Source organism: Sus scrofa, chromosome 7 (genome assembly GCF_000003025.6).
Source record: "Sus scrofa isolate TJ Tabasco breed Duroc chromosome 7, Sscrofa11.1, whole genome shotgun sequence".
In the NCBI taxonomy this organism is placed as follows: Eukaryota; Metazoa; Chordata; class Mammalia; order Artiodactyla; family Suidae; genus Sus; species Sus scrofa.
Window position 1 is genome coordinate 101,233,566 of NC_010449.5, and position 15,560 is coordinate 101,249,125.

Sequence of the window (15,560 nt, forward strand, 5' to 3'; positions counted from 1 at the left end):
TATAAATTAGGTACAGTCAGTTCTGCTATAATGCTTGTTTTGAAAATGCAAATTTGTTCCAATGCGATTGATATATTAGGGAACAATTTGAGCATAATAATTTTGCTTTTGATTATGCATGATTTTGTCCATGAGAAACACGAGGTGAAGGCAGAAAACTCCAGCCAGCTGAACCAAACTGTGTAGGAATGCACAAAATGAACACACTTCAGAGTTCCTGTTGTGGCTCAGTGGGTTAAGAACCCGACTAGTATCCATGAGGATGTGGCTTCGATCCCTGGTCTCGCTTGGTGGGTTAAAGGATCCGGCGTCGCCAAGAGCTCAGTGGTGTAGGTCGTGGATGTGGCTCAGATCTGACATTGCCTGGGCTGTGGGGTAGGCCAGCAGCTACAGCTCTGATTCAACCCTTAGCCCGGGAACTTCCATAAGCTGTGGGTGTGGGCCTAAAAAGAGATTGAAAAAGCAGGCACACACCTCAACACATGCCAGCTACATCAGTTACCAGGTTATGAGCCACACCCGTCCACATCTGGGGTTACAACTACCTGTCCAATTTCGGACGATCCTCCTTTCACTACTTCCCAGAAACTTGCAAGCTTCCCACTTCGGCAAGCAACTTCAGGTCTTTTGCAAGTGTTGTGCTTACTGTATTATTTATGTGTTCCTGAACCGTAAAACCTGTGTTCCTATCTTTCATTATGTGTTGCTGATGAAGTTTTGGGGTATTGTGTCCCAATCCCATTTTCCCCTATAAGCCCTGTGGCTTCTACTGTGTCCACAGCACATTGACTTTTAGGAATGCATAGGTACTTGTAGCAGAATTGACTACTGCCATTATTCCCATGGGGCCGAAGAGCAAGGCAAAGTAAGACATTGAGCAAAAGTATTTTTAATAACAAATAGCAAAGCCAGGATTTAAACCTCAGATTGCTCTACCCCCATGTCTGTGCTCAAAACCTCTAAAACATTAAAATCCCACACAAAGAACAAACCTGACTGTCGGCACTGATCTCTGATTGTATCTGTACCCAAGCAGACTCCCTCTTCCCCCAGCTGTCAATCAAGCTTGGGCTCCTCAAGCCACAGCCACCACCAGTCTGTTATAGCCCCTGAAGTGTTGAGGCGCAGCGGTGACCTGGCCCACAGGCGTGCCATCCTCTTTCCTTCCTGCTTTTCATCCTGCTCCTCTCCCTGCCGCTGTCTTCCCAGGCGGCTAGCACCTGACACAGCGGCTACCCCTCCGCTCCATCTTGCAATCTGGAGTTATTAGCATCAAAGAACAAAAGCAAACAGCACCAGGGCTTGGGAGGGCTCAGTCTTCTACAAAGGCAGATAAATGGGCTCTGTGTCGGGGATGAAGCTAACACCACCTGGCCTTTTGTGGAGAGACAACTCTTCCTGTGTTTGAAGAGCTCAGACACCAAGAGCCGGAAAGAGCCCCAGAACGCAGGAAACCCAGCCTCTTCACTGCTGGAAGTTGGCTTTAGCTCTCAACTAAAAAAACAGATTGGCTATATATTTGTTCCTGAAGTAGAGGGTAGAATCTTTTGCTCATTCTCTCCAGTGGCAGGAAAGGATAGGCCGTGGGGGAGATGCAGTCTTTGCCTTTTCAAATATTTTCCCTCCTCATGTTAAGTCGGGTGTAATCCTGAGTAGAAAACCTGCCCTGATGTTCGTGCGCCTGAGGATAAAAATACACATGAGGCCATTGGCCAGCCTCCTTCCTCCCCGCCTCCAGTACCACAAATATCCTTGTGCACATTTTTGTGGACTCCCCAGCCTGTAGAAGTCCACAGCTCCTGCAAACAGCTTCTCCTTGGCCATTTCTTGACACAAGTATACACACATTCGCTGGCTGATCTCCTCTGGGGAGAATGGACCCAGGGAAGAAGTCCATGTGGATATGGGGCAGTTTGGGCCAAGAATTCTCAGTACCTGGGTGTTCTCTGCAAGGGGGTTGGTGGCAGGTGTTGCTGATTCTGGGTGGGAACATCTGGTTGGCCCTGTGCAGTCCTCAGTTCCTGTAGGGGATGAGGCTGTAGAAGGGCAAGAGCAGGCCCCTCTAGCGTATACAGCCCAGGGCAGGAACTCCAGGTGTCCAGGCCTAGGGTCATACTGCATTTGACACCTTCCTTCTGCCTGGGCTGTGCCTTTTTCTTACTCCTGTGAGATACCCAGTATTCTTATCCCTAATTTATAGTTTGATGGGTCATATGGTACCTGTCCTGGTTTGCTCTTTTATTCAGAAATATAGATTACTGTTATCTAATATGCTACTTTTAAGTATGAGAGTTATTAATAACAACAGAGCCTCTTACTGGGTCTTAGGTTCCTTATCTGTAAAATGGAATTAATAATGTTCCTATTGTTAGGGTTGTGGTGATAATGAAATACGGAGATGTATATGAAGCACTTAGGACAGTGCCCAGCACACGGTGAATGCTCAGTAATGGTGAGCTGTATTATGATCAGCATTGCTTTGTGCCAGGGACATAGGCGTTATCCCATTTTATCCCCAAATTCACCCTTGGACACGTGATCCTGGAGGCACTAATTGGCTCAAGAACAGACATGGGACCTAAGCCAAGCCAACGAGAGCCTTCTCAGGGAATTTTACTAGAATTACCAAGAAATAGGCTACTTTCTTCTCTTGAGAGCTGCCAGAGTCTGTCTTTGTAACTGCATAGAGACAACTCATGTGATAATGAGGCCAACACTGAAGAAAATGATGTTCATAACAGAGTAAGGGGTTTAAGACAGACCCAGAGTCTGCCTCTGCCTCTCTCTCCATGAGCATCTGCCTTAACTTCTCTGAGCCTCAATTTTCTCAGGTGTAAATGGAGATACCAGTAATATTTACCTCAGTGAGTTGTGTCAGTTGAGATGATCTAGTCACACACACACATGCATGTTCTTTTTTTCTCATATTATCTTCCATCACATGTGATTGGCTATAGTTCCCTGTGCTCTACAGCAGGACCCCATTGCTCATCCATTCTAAATGCAAGGATGCTTATTGTATATTCAACAATAACTTTAACCACAAGTGCGTGGGCTCAGCATCATTATTTTAAAGTTCAGGTGAAACAATTTCCTGCAGTTTGGGGAGATCTAGTTCTTCTAATAAGGTGGGGCAGAGAAAGGACCCTCCATCTGTGGCTATTGCAACGTGTAGCTCAACTGGGGGAGACCTCCCAGCTCACCCCTCATTTGAGGTGGATCATTTCAAGAGGCAGAAGTCCAAGATTCCCCCACTTGCTACTTTTAGGCCCCCAGCCCCCACCCCATGCCCCTGGAGGAGCTTGGGGAGTGTAGGGCAAGCTGCATTGCCAGGCTCCTGGAGGAGAGGCCCAGCCAACCCTCTGGGACCCCACCTGGTGAACTCGGCCTTGGATCTGACCTATTTTCTAGGAGAGAAAATAGAATATAGATTTAAATGCAGTGGTGCTCTGGAAAACTACAGGCCAAGCAGTGTGAGAAAATAAAACAGCAGGAGGGAGCTGAGGAAGTGCTGGCATGGGAGAAGATGCCACCTCCTCTGGATCAGTCTCATCTGGTTGTCAACTGCCTTTTCTTCTGCAGTTTGCTCCCCCTTTTTATCTGTCAAAAAATCGATATAAACACATATTTGTATGTGTGTATTTCCTCTGGTCCGTCCTGGGGCCCAAAGTTGCCCCCCAACCTCAACATAAACTCCAGGTTGTGTAACAGTAGCAATGACAGACAGAGGGAGCTCTGGGAATGATCACCTTGGAAGTGGGGAGACAGTAAGGCATGGAGTTAGAAACCCCCAGCCGTGTTTCTGGTCAGCCGTCCTTGCTGTGTGACCATGAGAAAACTTGCTTTAAAAAAAAAAATGCCCTTGCCCCTTCATATATGAAGGTAATATATATTACCAGCTAACATGGATTGAGCACTTTCTGTATGCTGGGCACTATTCTAAGCTCCTCATTACAACCCTAGGAGGTAGGAGCTATAATCACACCCATTTTACAGATAAGGAAACTCAACCACAGAAAGCTCAGGTAACTGGCAAAGTCTATGCAGCCTGAAGAGCCAGAGCCTGAATCCCAGTAACCCAGCTATGGATTCCCCCCCTCCCCCTGCACCACTCTCTCCGATAATTCCTGTGACCTGGCCTGAATGACATGCCTATCCTCAGAAGTTGGGTAGCAGCGGGGGCCACCTTTATCAAACCACAGGACTAAGGGTAGGAAAGGGGGGGTCCCCCAGAAGACAGCTGGGACTTGTTACAAGAAGAGGAGGAAAAGGATGCTGGATGGACAGTGGAGCAGATGGATATTGTTGAGGTTCTGGTTGTCCCTTATTCCCTCTCCCACCAGAGCCCCTCCCTTTAATTCTGTTGTCAGAATTGAATACAGAGATTCAAGTCACTCACTGCTTCTTGGAACAGATGCCAGAGATACGGTGTCTCACTTTTCCTCACATCGGACATAAATGCTTAGAATTGGTAGTTCTTTTGTGGCACGGCGGGTTAAGGATCCTGCATTGTCACTGTAGTGGTTTGGGCCGCTGCTGTGGCGAGGTCTTGATCCCTGACTGGAACTTTCACATGCTAAGGGTGCGGCCCAAAACAATCAAAAAATTAAGAGAATACATGCTCAGAACTGCCTCCGGTTTGGTGCCACGGCCAGGATCTGAGCTTGGACTGCCCTGGTTAAAGCTCATTTTTCTTGGTGGCCTTGTTGCCCCACTTTGATAAGAAGAGATGCTGTATTTTTTTATGTGCTGGATGAGAATTGGGCCATATTAAGGCTTCAGGAGGGAAAACAAAATAAATAAGATTGGAATTTCTTTTGGCTTCTGCTTCTGCTCACCCAGAATCTTTTAACTAACCCCTTGCCCCAGTTCTTTCTGAGTAGTGGGAGGGAGGAAAGGACCATGAGGGAGGGAGGGCTGGAGAAACATCTTCATCCACAAATCAGAAGAGCTGAACCCAAGTCACCAAAAGAAATAATGGCTTAATTCCTGTGGTCTCTTGGCATTTCCAGAGATCCGTCTGGTCAACATTTTTTGGTAATTCTGTCTGTGGTAATTCAAGATGATAACAATCAGCCCAGCTGACATTTATGCAGTATTTGCCTTATATTGAGTTAAGTGCTTTCCAAGTATTTAATCTTATTTAATTCTCATAACACTGACATGGGGGAGGCTGTGTTATCTTCCCATTTTATAGCTGAAGGAAACAATTCAAGAAGTTCAATGATTGACCCAAGGCTGTGGCTCAGTTCAGGATTTGAACCTGAACTATCTTTCTCTATAATGCCGGATTGTAACCACAGTACCCCAATGGGCAACTTCGTATCGAAAGATCTTTGGTGTTCCAAGGTGTCCTATCTCCTTTGGGTTTTGGTGCCCCCAAAGAATGTGTTTCCACCACTGAACTCCATCCACCACATGTAAACAGTTTCGTACCCTGTTTAATAAAGGGGTATTTTAACAACCACTATTCTCGGCAGTCCATCAGTCACGGTTAATGGCTCTGCTTAGTTATTTATGCAGCATGTTTTCCTTTCCCACCTCTTCTATTTTGCCTCTTTTCTTCCTCCCTGCTGCTGCTCCACCCCTAAATCTAACAACTCGCCAGAAAATTTGGAAGGGGGTGTGGTTAAGGAATGATTCAGAGCTCTCTATATGTCTCCGTTGGGCAGATACAGCTTCTAGGGAATGCAGGGCGTGGGCTGGAGACATGCCCAGCTGTTTCTGTGAATTAGGTCAACGCCTGGATTCCTGGATTTTCCTGGGGCAAGAGCCCTAAGGAACTCGCTGGAGATTTACAAATCCTAGAGTCACCCGGGATAACCCGTGACCCACTTGTGGGGTAACTCGGGGGCTCTCACCCTGCTTCCCTGTGGCTTCAGGTGCTCACTGGAACTTGCAACTGGAATTCAGGTCCCATATGCCCCAGGGGGGCCTGGGTTTCAGTTGGATGAATATTGAGTTGGGTGGGATTCAAGAGATCCAGTGTCTTCTAGGATCCGTACCCTGAACTAGCTGTGTGACACTTGGCAGGTTTTTCAACCTCTCTCATCTTTCGTCTTAACAAAAAAGAATTAAACCAGATAATGTCTGTGGCTACCCCAGACCCATGGTTCAGTGATTCTAACTGAGTCACCCAGGAGGGCCTGAATGGCCAGTGGTTTCCAGAAGCAGCCCTGTTCCTTCTCCTAAGCTGTAGTATAACCTATCAGGTCAAGACTGGGGTGACTAGCAGTACTTTGGTGGTGGTCTTGGTTTGGCTTCCCCACCATAATTCTAGCTTACATCTGAGGAGAGGAGGAGGAGATTGTGCTCACGGAGATGATGGGAGTGAACCGTTCTTCATTTTTTGAAAGTTCATTGGTTTAATTCAAATGTCAGCCTTCCCGGGGCTGGATGTTTATTCGTAGTTGTCAGAGTGATTGCAAATGGCAATTTCTGTCATTAATGGTGAGGGGGAAAGCAAGGAGAAAATTTGAAGGGAGAGGCAGGATTTCAATTTGTGTGGCAAATGATCTACTCACACACAATCTCATGCACACACACTGCTGTCTGTGATGAAGAATGGTTACTGGGAATACTGGGGAGGGAGGGAGTTATAAATGTTTTGTGATCTTGTGTCCTTCAGTCCTGTGGGGTGAATAACGCTGCAACTTGCTCTTAATTCTTACGCCTCTTTACCTTTTTTTCCTTAAGGGAGTGGTTTATTATTATCTTTTCTTTCCATGGGGAAACCTTGCTTGACTTCATGTCCAGTGTTCTCTATCTGGAAGGGAGGAGGATTTGCTTGGGTGCCGGTATGCCAAAATCAACCAGAATATTTTAACCAATATTCTTGCAGGATTCCAGTCTGCTTGGCTCTGTGGAGCCCTATCTGATTCCAGGATGATGTCTTTCCGGACAGATAATGAAGCTCACCTCTCCTGTTACATGCACAGTGACAAGGGAGCCTGGCCCCTCGGCTTGCATGGGTGGTTTTTGGGTGAAGGTAGAACTAAGTGCTCAGAGTCTGAGCAACTTGGGGGTCTTGCATGAACTTGATAGTCATGCAAGGGCACATTGCATTGTGTGTGTGTGTGCTGCTAACATTCTTCTTCCTTTTTCTCCCCCTTTCTCTCCTCTTCCTTTCCCTCCATTTGAAAATGCTGCCACAGATGTCAGTCAAGGTCCAGGTGAGTCTTTGTGTTTGCACAGCTGCCGTGGAAATTTCCCCTCTGCCAGATTGTGCATGGTTTGACTCTGAGTGAGATCTTTTTCTAGGGACTCTAAGCAGAACAAAAATCTAAGTACATTATTGCATTTTCATCGATTTAGGTTTATAAGAAATGCCTTGCATTGATGGACTTGTATTGGCTTTGAAGAACCATTTTAAAACCAAAGGAATGTGGTTCCCATGCTTATACAATTACTTTCTTCTGATTAATATTTCTGGGTGAATCAAAGAAATGGAAGTTGGGCATTTTTTAAAAAATTTTAAAAAGATGCTCTTAGGATATGTATTCTCCAATTTAATGAGTATTTTCCCTTTGTCTTCATAAATCTACTTATCTTCTATAGCTTTAATGGTTGAAAGTTGAAGATATATACTTAGTATGGAAAATATGATGTGGGTAAAATAAGGTTTCTTTCTTTTTATTCTGAGAAATGACTTTACTTTTCCACAATGGAATTAGCAGTATTTTTATCCTTAATGGTTATATATCTAATACATGCTCACTGTAAAAAAAAAAAAAAAAGAAGAAGAAGAAAGGAAAAGAGGAATCATTTTGCCAATGGACAAATGGAAGAACCATCCTTAGGACAATTGTGCATTTCTTTTTAAAATGCATATTCATCCAGAGCCCTAATTGGAAGCAGTATTTGCATATAGACATATATAAGTATATACACATGTACACATAGATTCGTATGAGAGGTACCACCATTTATAGATAAGAAGTGTCAGGTGATTTAGAATGGTTGGAAATCATTCCAAACTGTCTAGAACATTGGGTTAAGAAGAATAACCCTACCAAATGAGAAGGAAGTATCATCTTTTTTAGATATTTCCATGTATATTCTTTTATTTTGTTTTTTTAACATATGATTCTTATAGCATCAGTACAAGTAGATATGTTAAATACATTTTAATGTGAAGGAAATTTATGGCCTGACACGTTAAGCAGTTTGTCCAAAGTCATAGCACACTAGAATTTGAACTTGGGGCTTTCAGACTCCAGAGCACTTGCGTACTCCATTGGAACATTCTGGGTCCCACCCCTGACTTTCTTTGCTTGAAGATCTCGTATTTCCTAATGGGACTATTGTTTGTTTTTGCTCAGAGGTAATGTGACATTTTCTTTTTTAGTAGCCCCCTTTCCAAATGAATTTATTCCTCGTTGCTTTTGAACATGCGAAAGGATCAGCCAGACTCAAGTAGGCTTTCTGATCATTCATCTGCATGAAATATTGAGTATAAGAGGATAATATAGTTATCCCTAGCAAATACACAGGGTTTCCCTGCCTGCTTTCTATTGCCTGCCAGCAACCTTTCAAAGCAATTGATGTTTGACCCAAAGCTCAGGACAGCATTTTCTAGGAAGGCATCATTAAATTTATTCCTTCTATTTAATAGTAGTTTAGTCCAGTCACTCACTCCACAAATGTCTATTGAGACTCTACAGTATGCCAGGCACTGTTCTAGGCATTAGGGATAAAGGAGTGAACAAAACAGAAGACCATCCCTTTCCTCATGGATCTTTTGTTACAGATATAGGGGAAGACAAGGGAATATACACACACACACCATAAATATGTATACACACACACACATACATCTCACATATGTATATACTACATATCTTTGTATCAGTTGGTGGGTGATAAGTCCTATGGAGAAAAATAAAGCAGGTAAAAATGAAGTTGCTAATTTATAGAAGGTGGTCTGGGAAGGCTGTCTGCTGAGCTGCTGTTTTCTGGGATACTTCCAAGAGGTGAGGGAGTAAGCCCAACACCGAAGGTTTTATTTGTAAACATGCCGCTTGGCTTCCTGATTTGCAGCAGAGATGACCCAGGCTCTCTACTTAGACCTGTGTGTGTTATGTCCTGCACAGTGGCTCCCAGCTCAGTGGATACATGTGGGCCAAAATCCAGTTTGTGTTTTGCTATGCCTGTGCCTGGGGGGCTGCCTCTGACCTGGGGGCACCTTTTCCTAATTCTCACAAAGGCATCATTCTGGTCCTGATGGGGCGAAACACTCTGGACCCATAGGCTCCCCTCCATCTCTTCAAAGGGTGGAGGTCAGTGGGGGACCCGACCTTAGAAAATAGCAACTCTCACTAGCCCAACACGCACTGTCTCAATTCATGACCATTATCTCATTTTGTTCTCTTAATAACCCTCTGATATAGGTCGCCTGAGCCCCATTTTTCTGCTGAGGAAGTTGAGGCCAGGAGGTTGAGTGCCGTGCTGAGCTAATCCAGCCACTGAATAGCAGGGCCAAGCGGGGATTCTGAATCTTGTGCCCTCGGTTCTGCTTTTGAGGTAGCAAGAGCCAATTGCCAATCTTGTTACCCTGCTGACCCCTTGATTTTTTTTTTTTTTTTTTTTTTTTTTTTGTGGTTTCTGAGCCTGAAGCAAATCACTGGTCCAGAAACTTCCCTTGTGACGCTGGACATGGCAGGAGGCAGCCAGAGCTGCCTGGCCCTGGCTAAGGTCAGTGGGCAGCCTCCCGCCTCTCAAGCCCTGGCCAGGCAACCTGGAGCCAGCAGTGCTGTGGCTTCAAAACAAGAGGCCTTTAGTGGTTCTCTGATGTTTCTTTCTCCTTCCCCTCAGGAAGACAAATTGGGGATTTTTATGAGCTAATGTAACTATTTACCCAGGGGCCGCTGGAAGACTATAAAGGGACTATTGATTAATTGATTAATTTTACATGTTGAGGAGGTTGGTTAGAAGTAACCCTACTGTAAAATGCTGTCAGAGGTGATGCCTGGCGGACAACACCTTTCCCAAGGTCCAGGAGATGGGCTGTGGACTTGGATAGAGTGTCCTGGACACAGGATTCAAAAGAGGCTGGTGATTTTTCACTCGACTTCTGTGTGGAAAAAGCCCCAGCCACTCCTCCTAGTCCTTGAGAAGGAGGGTCAAGGTTATTAAAGTGGCGGAAGAGGCATTTGTGCTCTGCTGGCCTGAAGGGGGGTGAGGAGCGCTCAGCTCAGAGGCCCCCCATGTGTCCTCTTGTTTAACTCTTCTCATCAACCCTCCAGGTAAGTGTTACTCTCCTCACTGCAGAGGAGGCAAAGGAAACTGAGTGACTGCTCACAGTCAGCAGCTGCTAGTACAAACCAGGATTTCAGACCTGTCTGCCTCCAAAGTCTGGGCCTTTGTCTTTAAAACCCTGGCATTTGTAAGGCTGAGCTGTGGACGGGGTGGGGGGGTGCATCTTATCTATGTCTGCATTCCCAACTCCTGCACGATGCATGGCACCATAGTTGGACCTCAAAAATATCTCTTGGGCTGAGATAGTGGCCATAAGCACTAGAGGCGGGGGGTCTGTAGGTCCCAAGACATGTTGGAGCGCAAAGGCTGTCCTGTCCAAGGGTTGTAACTCTCTGACTTTTCAGGGGAGGAAAGGGAGGCCCCGTGAGGGGAAGCACATCTCCAAGACCATGTAACCCATTTGAGGCCCAGAGGGGATGCCTGTCAAATGCTCATCCTGAGCTGCTGGCCCATTAGGATTTGTTGTTGAGCAAACTGTGCTTGTTCTCAGGCCTCTCCCCACTGCCCCTGTGCCCTAGAACCCTCTGCCAGGGCCACAGGAAGTCCTCTGGAGGCAGGGAAAAGGTGGGGTGGAGGGAGGAGCTAGGAGAAGGGCACAGAGCTGGGCCTGTGGTTGTGAGACCCCCTCAGCCCCTCCCCCAGAGACTCTCCCTCCAGCCCTGGCAGGCGGGGTGGGGGGCTGTTTATGGCGTTCCAACCAGAGCTTCTCCCCTCAGAAAGGAATAATTTCTCAGGCTCTGCCTGCTGATTAGGGCTGGAATTTAAATGAATAACTGTGACCTTGTGGAAGTGCCCTAGTTATTCAGAGGCCTGATGAGGAAATAGGCCTCTTGCTTTGGTCCATCAGAGCCCTGGCAGGCGTGGGAGGAGGGGCTCCTGTCTGCCGAGGCCCAGAGGGGGCCTCCGTCTGCTGTTACCAGAAGGAACTGATGGCCTTTGCTCAAGCCTTCCTCTGCCTGCCCTTGACTTCTGCCCCTCGAGTTGTCTTCCCCCTCCAGTGCAAGTCATCTCAGTGCTGTCCTTGGAGAGGGGACCTGCTGATTTGTTCTGAGCCCTGCCCTGTCTCCGGGGAGTCCCTTAGTCCAGTTGTGCACCGGAAGCCCGGAGGCAATGCCTGATACATCTGACTTGTGTTTATGCTCTGGAAGCTTGCTGCTCTGAGAAGGGGCTTGACCCACAGACTCAGCAGCATCAGCCTCGCCTAGGAGCCCATTAGAAAGGCTCACCCCAGCCCTGTGGAGTCAGATGTCTGCCCATTAAAGTTGGAGACACACTGACCTAAAACTCCCAGTCTCTCCTTGCCTTTGGGGCCTACAGGGCAGTGTTTGCTGAGGAAGGTGTAACCCACTTTGCAAAGCCTTATGGCCCATCTCTTCTGCAGGGCACAGGGTGAAATATCCGCTTTCTGGGTGGTTGGGAGCTAAGAGGCAAAACGAATTTAGGGAAGAGAAAGGGAATGAATACTTGTCCACCCCTTGGTCTGTGCGGGTCACTGTTCAGGCACGTCCCATTACAAGGTTAGGTACCGTGAGGCAAGATAGCTGCCTGTTTGCACAGGGCCTTCAAGCTAAGGACAATTTTTCAACTTTTAGATGGTTGAAAGCAACCAAGGAGGGATACTTTATGGTCTAAAAAATTTATGAAATTTGGACTTCAGTGTTCACAAATAAAGTTTTATTGGAACTCAGGCACACTTGTTCGTTTCTGTACTGTCTACAGATGCTTTGCAAAGGCAAAGTAGAGCGGCTGTGACACAGATACTTGGCCTGCAAAATTTGAAAGATTTCATTTGGCCCTTTATAGAAAAACTTACCTTACCCCTGGGTTAGGGCACGGACTTGGAGCCAGGTGTCTGGGTTGACACCCTGCCTCTGCCCCAGAAGAGTAGGGCCTGTTCAGGTTACTTCTCCTCTGTGGGCCCTACTTTCCTCATCTGTAAAACAGGGATGGTAAGTACCTACCTCATGGGGCTGTTGTGCAGATCAAGTGAGCACATGCATGTCAAGTCTTTAGAACAGTGCCTGGCACACGGTAAGCAATGTATAAGCCAGCTGTTATTATAAGTTTCCGTGTTCGACCCTTTCCACATGTGTTTCCATTTTACAGATAAAGACACCTAGGCTCAGGGAGACTTAAAACCAAAGCCTTCTTTTGCCGGTGTCTGGGCCCGGCTAGCTGTTTAGAGGCATGCTTCCACCGCCGTGCTGTAGACCCTCCAAGCACAGCTCTGTTCTCTCCCTGTCACACTCTCCCCTTCCCTCCTGATCGTCCTGCCGTCAGTGAAGAGGTCCCTCAGACTTAGGCCCTGGCCACCCCTGCTTTCAAGTGAGACCAAGAAATCCCAGTGAGAGGGAGGAAAGGGACCTTTAGAGAGAGCCAAGGCGCCTACTGCTTCACAGGTGAGGAACCTTGGGCTCCAAAACATTGATTCCTTTGCCCAAGGCCAGAAGCAGTTATGGTAGGTGTCAGGATTTAAACCCATTCTGGAATATCTGCTTTGTCTTTCTGCTTCCCTCTGCTTCGTTGCTTTCCCCAGAAGCTGTGTGGCCTTGGGGAAGTCATTAACCTTCCTAGACATCAGGCTTCTTTAAATCAAATGACCTCTCAGCCTTCTCCATTCCGAGGGTCTAGGTCATCTAACTTTGATGTCTTGGGGAGGAGGATTCAGGAGAATGCCTTCTCCTCTGTTACCAACAACTGCCAGCTCCTAACTCCAGTGGTACCCATTATATATTTTGTCTTTTCTTCCCTCTTCTTTTGGGCAATCATCTCACTTGCTTTTCCCCCTTATTTATTAAAAAAAAAACCCTTGATATTTATTGAGCTTGCTTTTTGAGCCAGGCACTGAAATACTAATTTTTTGGGTGTGCATCGGTTAATTCTTTCGACAAGCCCAGGAGGTGGATTCTGCTATTAGACCCATTTCACCCATGAACAAACTGACATTCAGGGACGTTAACTCATCAGTCCCATCCAGTAAAAAAGTGGTGGAGCAGGATGCCGACCCCGTGGGTCTGGCTTTGGAGATGTCTCACACGGAGTTCCCCCAGAACCTTCACCCCACAAAGGTACACTCTTGTTCACTACTGTATGGTCTCAGCCTAGAATGGTGCTAATACATCATAATGCAGAATAAACACTTGCTCAGTGAATAAATAGTGCTCAAGACTCAGCTTTTAATTTTACCCTCACCCTTTTGAAAGATGGTCTCTTTTTAATTTTAATTTTTATTTATTTTTTCTTTTTAGGGATATTCCTGCAGCAAATGGACATTCCCGGGCTAGGGGTCAAATTGGAGCTATAGCTACTGACCTATACCACAGCCACAACACCAGATCCAAGCCACATCTGCAACCTACAGCACAGCTTGTGGCCATGCTGGATCCTTAACCCACTGAGTGAGGCCAAGGAATGAGTCCATAGTATCCTTATGGATACTAGTTGGGTTCCTAACACGCTGAGCCTCAGTGGGAACTCCATGGTTTTTGTTTAATTGGGGTTTACCTCGAGACAGAAAGTAATTGAACCAGTGTTTATTTAGTGCCCATCTTGGGCTCAGCTCAGTGGGGGTTGCAGGCTGCAGGGATACCACCACTGCTGTGCATGATTGGATTAGAAGGGGGCCAGTGGCTGGGCTAACAGTGCTCAATTCCCAGCCAGTTTCCCAACTGGGGGCTGGGAAGACCCCTTTGGCTGCCATGGCTGTTCGTAATGAGTAAGTGTGAGTCGGGAGCTGCTTTCCAGCATGCCTCCAGATTTGGCTAACTCAAAGAACAGACCGCAAGGCCTTGGTGCCTTTCCTAGAGCTGTTTGAAATCACCTCCTTTACTGTCTTGGCAAGGCAGACTCACTGGATGCTGGTTATGGTCTCAGTTTGTTTCTCAGTTCTGGAGGGCCAGGTCAGAGTCACGGCTGGAAACATCATGCAAGCGATCCTGTAGTCTCAATGGGATTGTGCTGCCCTGTCATGGGCCCTCTCAAGGGTGTGGGATGGATATTTGTTGCTCCAGTGTTGAGGGGGGCATTGGGGGCATTTAGGAGCAAGGGGCCATGAATGCTAAATGTTCTGTCATGTATGAGAGACTCTCATTCAGAGATTGTGCTGCTCGAGATGCCGTTGATGAGACTCAAGAGAAACCATTCTCAACCTTGTACAGCAGAGAAAACCGAGGCCATAGAACTTCCACGGACCTCAGCTAAGTCACACAGCCTGTTTTCCGGCAGCCTTGGAGGCCCTCCCATTCCAAAGACCTGCCTAGGGAGGTGGGGAAAGGACCTGGGTACACCGGTCAGTTTGTGGGGCTAGGCCTTGGGAGGAGTGGGGCAATGGAATGTAGCTGAAAGTTGAGGATGGTGGGTGCCCTGTGGGGCCACGTAGCTGACTGTGACATGGAGGGAGGCATCTGAGGACACCTGGGCAGGTGGTCTGCTAGTGTGGCCAGCTTGCTGGGGAAATGATGTTGGCCAGAGATGGCGGTGGGGTGGAGTGGAGACAGGGCCTAGACCTCCCAGTCTCCTGAATGATGACAGCAGTGACTGCTTGCTTTCAAGCTCTTCCTGTGTTCCATGAGCTCTGCTAAGAGCTCTTCATAACTGCTTGTATGCGATTGTCACAGTGATCCTGAGAGATACCGATTTTATAAGTGAGATACGGATATTTTACAGGAATAAGGCACAGGATAGTTAACTAGCTCAAAATCTCACCATTAGCAAGAGGTAGAGCTGGGATTTGAATCCAGGTTTTGGATTATTGAGTGTGGTGGTTTGTAAATGCTGGTAAGCATCAGAATCACCTGGAGAGCTAATGAGTGCAATCCAGGTTCATTGCAGACATTTCCTCCAGGTGGCCTGATAGGACCAACATTTGAAAACCAGTGTTTTAAAGGAAAGTGAAGGGGCTTGAAAGCTTCAGCATTAAACAACTATTTTATGCCCTCCATAAGTAAAGGAGGGGTGGGGAGAGAGGCGATAGAAGGGAGGGTGGGATGAATGAGCTTCCCTTTGTTGGAGCTCCCGTTATACCTGAGGCCACGGGGCTAGTAGAGCCCTCCTCTAATACACTCTGCTAGAGTCAGCTGTGTATTCCCGACATGCCCACATCAGCCACCATGGGCTCCTGAAGGACAGGGAGTGCCTTACTCTGAGAACAGAGACTTATGTGTGCCTGCATCCCCAGTCTCTGCCATATTGCACATGCTCATAAACTTTGTTGTTAGAATCATCATTTCAGACACGAAAAGGACCCATGAGGCTGTCAAAGCTCTCCGTGCACCTAATTTTTGAATCTCTTCTGTAAGCGTTTA

At 46.9% G+C, this 15,560-nt stretch overlaps 1 protein-coding gene across 31 annotated transcripts in view; it reads left to right on the forward strand.

The window, feature by feature from the left end:
- NRXN3 (neurexin 3) overlaps positions 1–15,560 on the forward strand; it is a 1,647,030-nt gene that overhangs the window by 100,786 nt on the left and 1,530,684 nt on the right. For 24 of the 31 annotated variants that reach the window (XM_021099958.1, XM_021099974.1, XM_021099978.1 and 21 more), the window contains exon 3: positions 7,155–7,172. The exons of the other annotated variants lie outside the window; for them this stretch is intronic. In XM_021099958.1, coding sequence (XP_020955617.1) covers positions 7,155–7,172 — 18 coding nt within the window. The remainder of the gene's footprint in view (positions 1–7,154; positions 7,173–15,560) is intronic. 31 annotated transcript variants of the gene reach the window in all.